The sequence below is a fragment of the Lynx canadensis genome, chromosome B1 (genome assembly GCF_007474595.2).
Source record: "Lynx canadensis isolate LIC74 chromosome B1, mLynCan4.pri.v2, whole genome shotgun sequence".
Classification (NCBI taxonomy): domain Eukaryota; kingdom Metazoa; phylum Chordata; class Mammalia; order Carnivora; family Felidae; genus Lynx; species Lynx canadensis.
The window spans coordinates 126,597,379-126,609,644 of NC_044306.2; the positions used below are offsets into that span (position 1 = coordinate 126,597,379).

Sequence of the window (12,266 nt, forward strand, 5' to 3'; positions counted from 1 at the left end):
CTTTGCTCTGAAAATTGGCATGAGCACATGCCAAGGTGGTTCGTTTGAGACAGTATTTTTAAAACCAAGTGTTGCGAGGTTTTTAGAGGTGCAAACAAGTTAAAAAATGAGGGAGGAAGAGAACCAACAAAGACCTGAAAATGTTTTACTCTGATAAGCAGGATCTACAACATGTACTTCTTAATAAAAGGAGGAAAGGAATAACTGAACATAGTATCAGTAGGTGAATGAAAATTTCAGGACGCGATCCATTCATCCTGATGTCCCATAGACTGGGAGAAAATTCACGATGGGTGGACACCAATCTGTAGAATGGCACTTGGGAACCACTCCCTCAGTGCTGCGAGCTGCAGCCGGAGTTCTGAATGGAGATGTGTAAAGTAAAACTACCATTGCTCGATAGGCTGACAACTAACCAAGATGAGGTGTGTAAAATCGCGACCAGCACAGTCCGAAGCATGTATCAGAGGTTAACTAGTATTCTCTCAGCAGACACTAGTGGAGCTAGGAAGAGCAATAAACCCCAGTTTTGGTGAAGAAACTTAAACAGAAAAGACACAAAAAGTCATTGTTAAAACTGCCATTTGCCGGGGATCGTGGCTAAACCCGGCTATCTCCTAATTCCTAGGGAACGTGTGCTCCTTTTCATCACGCTCCACTGACTCTCTAGCAGCTACGTGTTATTTCTCCTCCACGAGGAAGTCACACAGAGCAAATATCACATTTATCAGGCTGGGTCACAGGCAATAACGCCAAACTTGCCCAAACACTACTGGCTTTCAGGAAGAACCTGTGGCTTTGATCTCCCTGCCTCCATCTTTATTGTCTACAACAGAAACTATGCAGTGTCACTTGGGAAAATTTAAAGGGTGGCAGATGTCTCTCTGCAGATCTCCAAACTGTTAACATTTACTAAAACGCATAAAGCTTCATCCTTAGAACCATTTTAAATTCATTTCCAGCTAAAAGCCTTAATATAAAGCTATTGCAACAGATGGGCCACCAGTATTCTCATTAGGCCCCTCAGGATCTTCTATGAGCTACTGTTCTGAGAAAGCCTGTTTGTTTTTAAAATAAAAGTTAAAGTGTAAATTTTTAAAAATGAAAATAAATAAATTTACATATACATGCATATATATATGTTATATAATATATATTAGTCTGTAATATAGACTTGGAAGAAAGTGAGCCAAGAAGCAGCTTAATGATAAAATGAAAAATATCAGATTTCAAAGATGCCACAAAAATTCCACTTTTAATTATACTGACATCTCTTCTGTGAGCACGTAGTAGGTACTTCATTAATGTGTTCTAATTTATGATTTTGAATCATTAGAGGAAGACAGTGGTGGGCTTGGGTAGAGAATTCTGGTTTCTATACAAAGAAACAAACATGGGGGCTGGCAGATGGAAAGAAACTGGTAAAGGGCCTAAATTATATTCCAGAACATGGACTGGGAGATGAAATCAAGACCAGTCTTATCATGGGCCCCACAAGAGTGTATCTGGGCCAAAGATATACTGTGACCACACTTGATAAAGATTTTAGGCAACTCCTTCCCATTCTTACTCTTAGCTTCTTGTGCTTTATTTGGATTTGCTAGGTCAGGAAGGGCTAACAGAATGTCTGACATGGAGACAATCTATTGTAAACTGAAAGGTAATAGTCACTTGATGACAGAATTAAGATTTCTGATAGGTAGACTACACAGAGTTCATCTCTACACTCTTATTCCCTCAAACACTGAACAAACATACAATCAAGGATTTGGTTGGTCCATCAGATTCCCAAAAAATGTGCAGGCTTGGCACAACTGTCCCCTCTCTTCTTTCCTTTCCCCACCCTTCGTGTTTCCTTGGTGGTTTGTGAATAGATATCCTCCCTCAGAATATCTGAATAAGTATCTGTTTTCCAACCTAAAAGTGTAAACTCCTTGAGCCCTAAATATCTACCATAATCATTTCACAGCCCTAAAGAGAATTGTCCTGATCCCTCTTCATTCACAATGGGCTGTGCACATGGTTGGTAAATAATACACTTTAACTGAAAGAAAGAAAAGGCCAGTCTACAGTAAACTTTGCTATAGATACTTTAAAGAGAAATATAAAAAATATCTGGGGCACCTGGGTGGCTCAGTCGGTTGAGCATCCGACTTAAGCTCAGGTCATGATCTCAAGGACCGTGAGTTCAAGCCCACATTGAGCTCTGTTCTGACAGCTCGGAGCCTGGAGCCTGCTTCACATTCTGGGTCTTCCTCTCTCTCTCTCTGCCCTTCCCTGCTCATGCTCTCTCTCTCTCTTTCTCTCAAAAATAAATAAACATTAAAAATATAAAAAAAAATCTCTGTTGTATATAGACAATAAAATGAGACATTACCAATATCTAAGAGGTTAAATAAAATTTTGTTAAGCAAAGTAACGTTGTAAAAGATTACTGTTAACCTAATGGCAAATGCCTTCGGCACTACACTTAAATGACAAACACGCCAATTATAAGTACTTCATATCAAACATCATAAAGGGGCAGACCCTCCAAGACATATATAGCTCCAGCCCCTCTTCGCTCAGGAGTGTTTCTATATTGGAAAGTAATTAAACTGCAGCTCTCTCTCAGGTTTTCAGTAACGTTATCTTAGCTGCTCGCAAATTAGGGAAGAGAAAAAGTAAGTTTGTTCATCTTCAAGACCAAAAATAGAAGCCAGGGATATTGACACTGGGGGACCGAGAATAAAGGAAGAAAAAGAGGCCGTAAGTAGAGATCAATGGTGCAGAGCATGTAAGAATAGGGGATAAAGTAATTGAAGGAAGGGGTCAAGGAGGAAGAAGGAAACAGGAAAGGTCAGGGCGCCTTCAGCTTTCCCTGGCTTCCTTTTCCATGAAGGGGCAGTTCATGAGAAAAGACAGATACTGTACAAGGAGGGCAGAGTCGGAGAAACGAACTCTAAATGCACAAAAGAATCCTCTGTGCTGCAGCGGCCACATGTACATGTGGTCAAATCATAAAATCACTCAGAGCAAAGATAAATACCAACTTCAGGATACTAGCTACTTCCGGGTTGGGTAAAGGGGAATAAAATAGGGAGCAGAATGCAAAGGGCTATCTTCAACACTGCATTAAAGAAAAAAAAAAAAAAAAAAAGACCAGATAAAAATAAGGCAACTTGTTAACTTTGTTAACATTATAACAATTGTTACATGAGTGCCTTATTATTTTTTATACTTTTCTGTATATATAAATATATTTTAATTAAATATATTATAAAGGAAAAGAATTCAGCAGGGTAAGGAACAAGAAAAACGTACCTTTCAAGGATTAAGGGATAGGTTGGAAACATAAGGCTCTGAAGAGCAAAAGTGGACCCAAGTAGAGAAGATGAGTTTCTACCAGGAAAAACCAAAAACATTCCATCAAAAACATGGGTGCCACGTTCACTGTAGAGGAAAACATGATCTCTCCTGCCTTCCAATGGAGAAGAGTTAGAAATATTTGCACAAAGGGCTCATAACTGAAAGATTGGGTTTAGAGAACTACAGGGGTAGATATTTTTACTTACACTTTAATAATTAATCCTTCTACTAGACCCAACATTGGCTTTCATCCCTGTTAATGTACCAGTGTGATACAGGCTTAAGTAGAATGTAAAAAAACATAAAAATATAATTTGAATGAGGCACCTGGGTGGCTCAGTGGGTTAAGCATCCTACTCTTGATTTTGGCTCAGGTCATGATCTTACAGTTCATGGGATCGAGCCCCACATCAGTCTCTGCACTGACAGCTCAGAGCCTGTTTGGGATTCTTTCTTTCTCTCCCTCTCGCTCAGCCCCTCCCCCACTTATGTGTGCACACGCTGTCTCTCTCCTTCTCTCTCTCAAAATAAATAAACTTAAAAAAATATATCTAAATATAAATAAATATATATATATATATATATATTTTTTTTTTTTTTTTTGAACAAAATAAATTAAGGGTTGTCAGGCAACTTCCTCTCCAGGAAAAGAAAATTGTTTTAGAATCTTACGTTACTGGGTATTTTTCTTTATGAACTTTAGGGACAGTGGGCTGGGACAGGATTAAATAAAAACACCTAAAATTTTCTGAATAAAAAATAAACAGTAATTTGGGAGGTTGGGGGTAAAGAGGCAAGTCAATTAGGGAGAAAAAGGGTTCTCCCCTCTGACCTAGAGTCATGACAAGATGTTAAGCTTCTGTAGAAACAAAGATCAGGAAAATGTTCTGGTGGCATGAATTTTATGACTAAATTTTACACAGTGCCCTACAACATATCTCAGCAAAGCTCTCTTCAACCTTGAGTTGATGGTGTTTGGCAAAGAAAAGAATCAGCTACTATATTACGTGGAGGTATAGCAAACATATATATAGAACATATATCAAAGATATAAGGCTGATAGGACAGAGAGGAAAACAATTCCTTAGGGTCCCCAGATGTGCTGTGAATGAAACCGAGTTCCCTACTGTATTAATAAGTAGGGAACTATCCCTAATCCCATCATTAGGGCTGATGAAGTGTAATTTTATTTGATTCTCAAAATGTAGGATGCCCTCAGCTAGGACTACATAAAGAGGCATGAAAACAAACTTCCTATTTCTGACCAAAATCATTTGGATGACAGTGGTAGGATAAAGAAAGTGGCAGCATGGTGGTGTAAGAGGTCTACAGAGGAGACCAAACCTTCCAGCATTCGTACACTCTCGGTGGCTCCTTCTCATCCAACGGGGATACAAAGTGATCGAGGGTCCTCAAGGCAACTGCTTTAGGCAGGGAGAGGGCAGCATGGCACACTGACAATGTGAGACAATGGCAGCCAGAGAAGGGAAGAGAAGGCAATGAAAGGATACAATACTAAGATTTTCCTCTTCTGAAGGTAACAAGGAGGGCTGATGAAGTAGGCACATGGCAGAAGCAATAGGACCTGCTGGGAGACAGATTTCATTACTGACATGGTTTAGAACCTTGGGCGCACGGTGACGATTTTAATCGGTTTTATTGTCTATGGACAGTGCCGCTCCCTACTGCGTATGTGGCCCCCTGGGTCTGGCCCTGGTACCCAGAGTGGCACGTGCGCACTGCAGTTCTTAAAGTAACCAGCAGAGGGAACCGTGGAGCTCCTGTGAATGCAGAGAGGCTCAAAGTGGAGCCTCCAGCAAGGAGTCAGAGAGAGCTGGAGGATGAGCCTGGGCAAAGCATGGGACTGGGGAATAGGGCACGACTTACACTGTCAGCCATGATGCACCAGAGGAAGGGCAGGCGAAAGATTTTTATTTTGGTGGCAGAGTATAATAAAGCAGATTTTTAAAAACACAGTCTTCGCCTTAACCTTGTTTTGGGTTAACTATTTTTCAGGTTCATTAACCCTCCCAATTATAAACACATAGCAAGAATTCTTGCAAGAAGTGTTGGGTAAAGGAAAAAGCCACAGGTTCGGCACAGTGCACATTCCCCCTGTACCATCGGCTGAAGGGAGAGGTGCACGAAAGACATGAAGATCCCACTGTGGCCATGAGAAACCAGCTTGGGGAATCAAGATGTTAGCTCCAACCAGGTGGCTGTGGCTCATGAAGCCTTTGGTCACACGCAGGCGGTCTTCTGCTGGGTGTTGCTGGTGTCTAAAACAGAGAGATGAAAGAAGGAGAGAGGGAGAAGGGAGATAAAAAGGTAATAGAGAGGAAGAGAAGCAAACATAGCATACCTTTAATAATCTAAAAAGGGGTTTAAAAAATAAGAATTCAGTGATCAAAAAAGAATGAAATCTTGCCATTTGCAAAACATGGATGGAACTAGAGTGTATTATGCTAAGTGAAATAAGTCAGCCAGAGAAAGATAAATACCGTAGGACTTCACTCATATGTGGAATTCAGGAAACAAAACAGATGAACAAAAGGGAAAGGAAGCAAAAGTAAGATAAAAAACAGAGAGGGAGGCAAACCATAAGAGACTCTTAAATACAGAGAACAAACTGAGGGTTGCTGGGGGGGCGGTGGGGGAAGATGGGCTAGATGGGTGATGGGCATGAAGGAGGGCACTTGTGGGGATGAGCACTGCGTGTTGCATGTAAGTGATGAATCCCCAAGGCTACTCCTGAAACCATTATTGTACTATATGTTAACTAACTTGGATCTGAATTCAAAAGAAAAAAGAAAAAGAAACTACTCCGAAACAACAAATAAACAAGAAGAACTGAACTTCCAAGAACAATGAAAGAAGGGCAGGAGGCATAAGACATATAAGGGAAGCCAATGGTTTGCTTGAGGCTTGCAAATGACATCTGAAATTAACCACACGGGAAACATAGAAGAGCCTCCAGAACCTCCTGGTAGGAAGACAGAAGCAGCCTCCCAACACATGAAAGACCCTCCTGAGCCTTCAGAGGAAGGGGCTGTGCACATCCCTGGGTGTTTCCTACAGCATCTGGTAGGTAACAGTGGTGCTGGTCGGCCACGCTGAACTCTGCCCAGTCAGATGCTAACCAATGAGGAGAGTTTTCTGCTGCACTTTCAAAAAGACTCAATGCTTCTACAATTAAATCCTGAGACATCTCAGGATTTCTGAGCAACAGAACTTTCAAGCTAAAAACCCTTCAAAAAGAGGGTGGACATGGCTGCAAAACCCTGACAGAGAGCGGGGATTTTGCCACTAATCAGCGGAGTTCTCGGACTCTGGCGAGTCATTTAGGCATGACACTTTTTAAATATACCACTAAGTACACAAACCAGAGGCAGGGTTAGTGCTAACGGCATCAGAAGGACGCAGAGGAAATGCAGTGCCCCCTGGGCTGGGTCACTCCACCTCCTTTGCATTTGGACAAGTTGACAATTATCAGTTGGGAGATACATGTTACAGACCGATCTCCATTGTAGTTTTTCTATTTAAAATTTAATAGCAGAGAAGTTCTAAACCAGGATTTTTTTTCCCCTAAGAAAATATATTATTCTGACACTGAAGGACCAGTGGGGTTGCTTGATCCTCCAAAGTAAAAAGTGAAAAGATTGATAAGTTCCTTTAAGGGATTTCACATGTCATTATTTTGTCCTCCCAAGAGAGATTTGGGGTTACGATGATGTCTGCTTCAGCATCACCTGGATTAAGTCTCTGTTGGGCAAGAAATACATCAGCACTTACGTCATTTTCAAGAGAGTGAATGAAAAAAAATGAATACAGCCTAAAAAAAAATTATACGAGCAGGAAATCTCTGAAGCATAGTCCACTCTCTCTGTGGCTCTCAACTTCCCTGGGAACCTCCCAGAAATTACTTAAAAGCCTGAGAGAACACTTACCATGTAGAGACCATGGTAAAGATTAAATTCTCACAGGAAGTTCACTTATGAAGTCTGAGAACTCCACACTGGGTTACTTTTGACCCCACTTGTAATAAGATCTCTAACGATCTCTGTGTGTGCACGTGCCCCCAAAATAGGAAAATCAGGAAAAGAGCAGAAACCAAAGAAATATATAAAGCAAGGTTTAAAAGTAAAGCTCAAAAATTGAGAAGAGCAAAGTTCCTTTGAAACACAGAAAATAAAATGTGAAAAGGACCTCTGAAATTATCAAATGCAGCCTCCATTTAATGGAAGGAAACTGAGGTCCAGAAAAGTAAACGGTCCCACAACTGCTCTAGCCATGAGATTTGTGCCTCCAACAGCCACGGTTTCACAGCTGAGCCAGTGTCCTCAAGCCTTCCTCTCTTGATGAACAAGTCAATATATGCCAAACAGAGCTCTGAATTATCCCTTAAAGCACTCCCCTCTGCTTCCTGGAATCAGGGTTCACATGAAATTTGAAAGATCATTTAGTTCATTCTCCTTAAATTAGCAGAGCTGAGTTTCAGAAATATAACACTCGCTTTTCTTGCCTATTTTAAGATCTGCAGAGAAGAAAAGCCCTCAATTACTCTGATACTGCCAAGATGTATTGCTTCAAAACAATGTTGGAATACCTACAACGAATAATTCACTATGTCATGTCAAATGGGAAATACATTAATTAATCTGGCACGGATCCTGCTCTCAAGATGCCCAGTGACAAGTAGGCAAGATGAGGCAGGTACTAATATACTTATACTATCAGGCAGACAAGGGCTGGGAAATTACCAGGGAGTAGAGAAGATGATGTCATTATTCCTAGCTAGAGGATGGGTAAAGTGACTTAAAGGCAGCTCTGAGACCATAAGGTACACGAAGAAGCAGGGGCATTTCAGACTGGAAACTATGCAAGGCACAGTAAACATGCAGTACATACGGAGAAAACAAATACATCAGTTTTGCAAAAGCACACATACAAACTGGAGGGTTTGTAGGATGTAAAACAAGGAAGGTAGGGCCACCTGGGTGGCTCATTGGGTTGAGCATCCGACTTTGGCTCAGGTTATGATCTCATGGTTCATGAGTTCAAGACCTACATCAGGCTCCATATTGATAGCACAGAGCCCATTTCAGATCCTCTACACCCCTCTCTCTCTGCCCCTCCCCCATTCTCTCTCTCTCTCAAAAATAAATAAACATTAAAAAAAAAAAAAACAACAACCAGGAAAGTAGATTTAATCCAGAGTGTGTAGGACCTCTGGAGCTAAGAACAGATGCTTTTTTTCTTCAACCTGTAGTTCACGAGGGATTGTGTATCTGTCCACTAATACAAAATTTGGGAGCAACACCTCTGTAATGGGCACCAAGGAAAGGCAGTAGGGATGTAAATTTGAGAAAAAAAAAAACATGGTATCTACCTTCATGGAGCTTAGTCTTCATTGGGAATAACAGACAAGTAGTCCATGAGTATTGCACAAGAGTATGAGAAATGTCATGACAGCGTGCACAGGTCACACAGGAGGGCAGAAGACTAACTAAAAGTCAGACTTAAAGGGAATAATAAGAGGTGTCCCAAAGAAATAAACTGCAAAGATAAGTAGTAGTTATGCAAACAGAAGAGGAGATGCTGGGCACTCAGGTAAAGATAAAAACATGTTAAAACACCTGAAGGTGTGAGAAAGAATGAAGCATTCAGAATATACACTACAGTTGAACCCAAAGCTATAGGAAACCATGAAATTATTGTGCTGTCCAAAATTATGTTTCAAGAAAATAAATCTGGCAGCAGCATGTAGGGAAAAAAAATGGAAAATAGGAAAGACAAAGACTACAAAAACTACAAAGTGCTTCACTCCAGAATCTAGAAAAATGGTAGAGGACCCAAACGGGATTCAGTCCTAGTGGGAATATCATAGAGAGAGAATCCATTCAACTGAGCAAACCAAAACCTGAAGGAACAAAGGAAATGTCAGGCACCACACATTTTAGAATGGATCAACCACAACTGAGAACTAGAAAGGAAAGCAGGTATCAGCAGGAAATCTAGCAGTGGGGAAATATGTAAGAGACAGACCACGAACAGAACCCACAGACAAAGAAAATGAACGTGGAATAAAGGCACATCAAGAAAATAGCAGGAAGAAAGGTTTGCACACTGTGGACAGTGGAATGACAATAAGAAAGGCTTCTGGTGACAAAGATCAATGGTACCCCTTAAAACAGGAGCTCAGGAGAGAAGGGAGAAGACACAGAATCACACAAGACATTGTGAATTACTGGATTCTGCAAGCAGATTACTCTATGGAACTCAAGAAATTTAACAGGGGAGGACCGAAGAGAGGCCGGTAATTTGAGAAGCATCATAGGATTGATTGATTGATTGATTGATTGATTGATTTGGTAGAGGAGACTTAAAAAAGGCTGTAGATTAGAAAAAAGAATTCAGAAGAGAGAAGGGATTTTTTTTCATGTTGTCAGGAGGTTCTTAATTTCCTCCTGCTTTGATTTTAAAGGTGAGAACTTCAATACCATCTTTTAAATGGTGGAGACCTTCCTGTATTGGGGGCCTATTATTAAGTCACACCTCAGTCTTTACAAAAATACCAATCCATTAGTCTTTGCTCATGAGTTTTATTGTCCAAACATTTCATCATCTCCATGGCTTTTCCACTGTGCCCTTCTCCATATTCTATCAAGTCTTCTTTGGGGGAAAAAAATCCATGAGAGGATCCAACGAATTAATAAAGGCTAAACCTAGATTGAGTTTTTAAAAGGGTAGTTAGTTCTATGATGACCCCTCTACGCCAGCAGTTTGCAAACTCATTCTGTTTTGCATTCAAAGCAAAGGAATCATTTCTTCTAACTAAATCATCTGCAAGATAAAAGGGGCTGCACTGATTAGGGGCAAAATAGAGCCCCACTTACTGGGTACTCTTCCTCCCCACTCTGTACAAGCTGCTGCTGTCACTCCAAGGAGCCCCAGCGGTCTGAAACCACTGTGTTATGACACATGTTGGTTTATATGTTATTCACTTTAAGTCATGGTACAGTAGTGCTGAACGCTGACCGTGCTTTGTTAGTTTCTAACATTTCTCATGGAATAGCTATGCAAACGATCTTTCTTTCATAAGATAAAAAAACACAGCCTTTATCACCACATAACATGTAGATCTTTACTAAAACCTTTTCCTACCTACAAACGTATGCAGAATGCTCACCAAATCATCCCAGACATTAGGTACTCTTTTCTAAAGAGCTTCATGACAGCTACAAACCTAATGTAAACACTGTCTAGAAGCCAGGTCACCGAGGAGCACAGAAACAACAGGACACAAATACATGTTTCTTCAAATAAATGTTTCTACTTTTTCCCTCCAAAGAAACATCAGAATTAAGAAGGTTCCTCCTCTAAATTTCCTAGCAGCACCAAATGCCAGAATGTGCAATCTATAAAAAAGGGATAGAAGAGAATCATAAAAGTTTATTCATTCACTTTAATACCAACCTAATAAATTTGACGGCCAGGCCCAGGTCAGCTATACAGCACGTTCCGTTTTTCTTCACCAGGATGTTCTTACTTTTCAGATCTCGGTGGGCGATTGCCGGTTTGCCTTGGGTACTAAAGATTTCAGTATGTAAATGACATAAGCCACTGACAGCAGAATAGGCTAACTTCAGCATTGATTTTGTATCTAGAGTGGTGGACTTCAGATAGTCATAGAGGGAACCGTTTTCATGATAGTCTGTAATTAGGTACAACTGGGTCCAAGACCCTGTCCCTTTGATATCTGCAGCAATGAACCCTAAAAGGAAGAAAGACAAAAAGGTTTGAAGCCAAGTGTTTTCTGAATACTATCAAGAATAATTCATATTCCCAAATATCATTCCTTGTCACAGAGGTGTCTTTGTTTAGTATTTCATTCAGCTTTATGGTTATGCCTATGACAGTATTAAATTATGAATACCAACCAGAGGCCATCAAAACAGTAGAGGTAGAGGAACATTAAAGGTTTGTACCTGAAAACATGAGCCCTTTCTAGTCAGTCATTGATATTTACGTTATTATATTACAGTAAATAGTATACATAAGCCACGGTTTACAAAACAGGTCTGGAGTCAGGGCTTACACTCCATATTAGCTTATACTCTTTCCAACTTGGATGGTGCAGGTACATTATTTCTAACTTGAGAAAATGTTTTAAAAATCAATTCTCAATATAAACTCTGGATACGCACGCACACACACACACACACACACACACCCTGCAGATAAAACTTCTCTAACTTTTCACAACATTTAAACATGTGCTCCTTCAAATCCCTAAGAAACCCTAAGAAATTCTGGTATTACATTTGCATTTCCTGTCCCTGAAGAAAAAATTATTGGAGAGTATTCCATTTCCAGCCCACTATGCATTCACAGAAGTGGCTTAGTCATTCCTCCTGTGAGGTCTCCCAGTAGAAACTTATGACGTTCTTGGGCTCAGGCCAAGAAGAAAATGTCTATATATTTCATCACAGGTCTAGACAGATGAGTTAATAGGCAGATGTTAACAGAAAATAGAGGAAATCTAGGAAACCCTGAATACCGCTGTACCGACTCACCCAAAATGTTTTCATGCCTCATCAACACTGTCTGATATATTTCTGTCTCTCGGAACCAGCTGGCCTCCTCCGTGGTGAAGAACACTTTCACAGCTACCTTTTCGCCACGCCACTTTCCCATCCAAACTTCCCCATAGCGACCTTTTCCAATCTGTTTCACCATCTGAATCTGCTTAGCTATAGTCCTTTGGACCTGTTAAATCCCAAAACACACTGTTAGTGTATTCGCAGCACTACAGATTTGTTTAATCTTTTTTTTTTCCTCCTCCAGAGAAGAAACAATTACTGCATGCAAAATATATTTAGCCAGTAGTTTTTCTTTACATAGACACATTATTTATA

At 40.4% G+C, this 12,266-nt stretch overlaps 1 protein-coding gene across 2 annotated transcripts in view; it reads right to left on the reverse strand.

Annotated features, from left to right (window-relative positions):
- BMPR1B (bone morphogenetic protein receptor type 1B) overlaps positions 1 to 12,266 on the reverse strand; it is a 179,138-nt gene that overhangs the window by 9,757 nt on the left and 157,115 nt on the right. For both annotated transcript variants that reach the window (XM_030313413.1, XM_030313411.1), the window contains exons 8-9: positions 11,925 to 12,117; positions 10,825 to 11,122 (exon numbers count right to left, since the gene is read on the reverse strand). In XM_030313413.1, the coding sequence (XP_030169273.1) occupies positions 10,825 to 11,122; positions 11,925 to 12,117 (491 nt within the window). The remainder of the gene's footprint in view (positions 1 to 10,824; positions 11,123 to 11,924; positions 12,118 to 12,266) is intronic.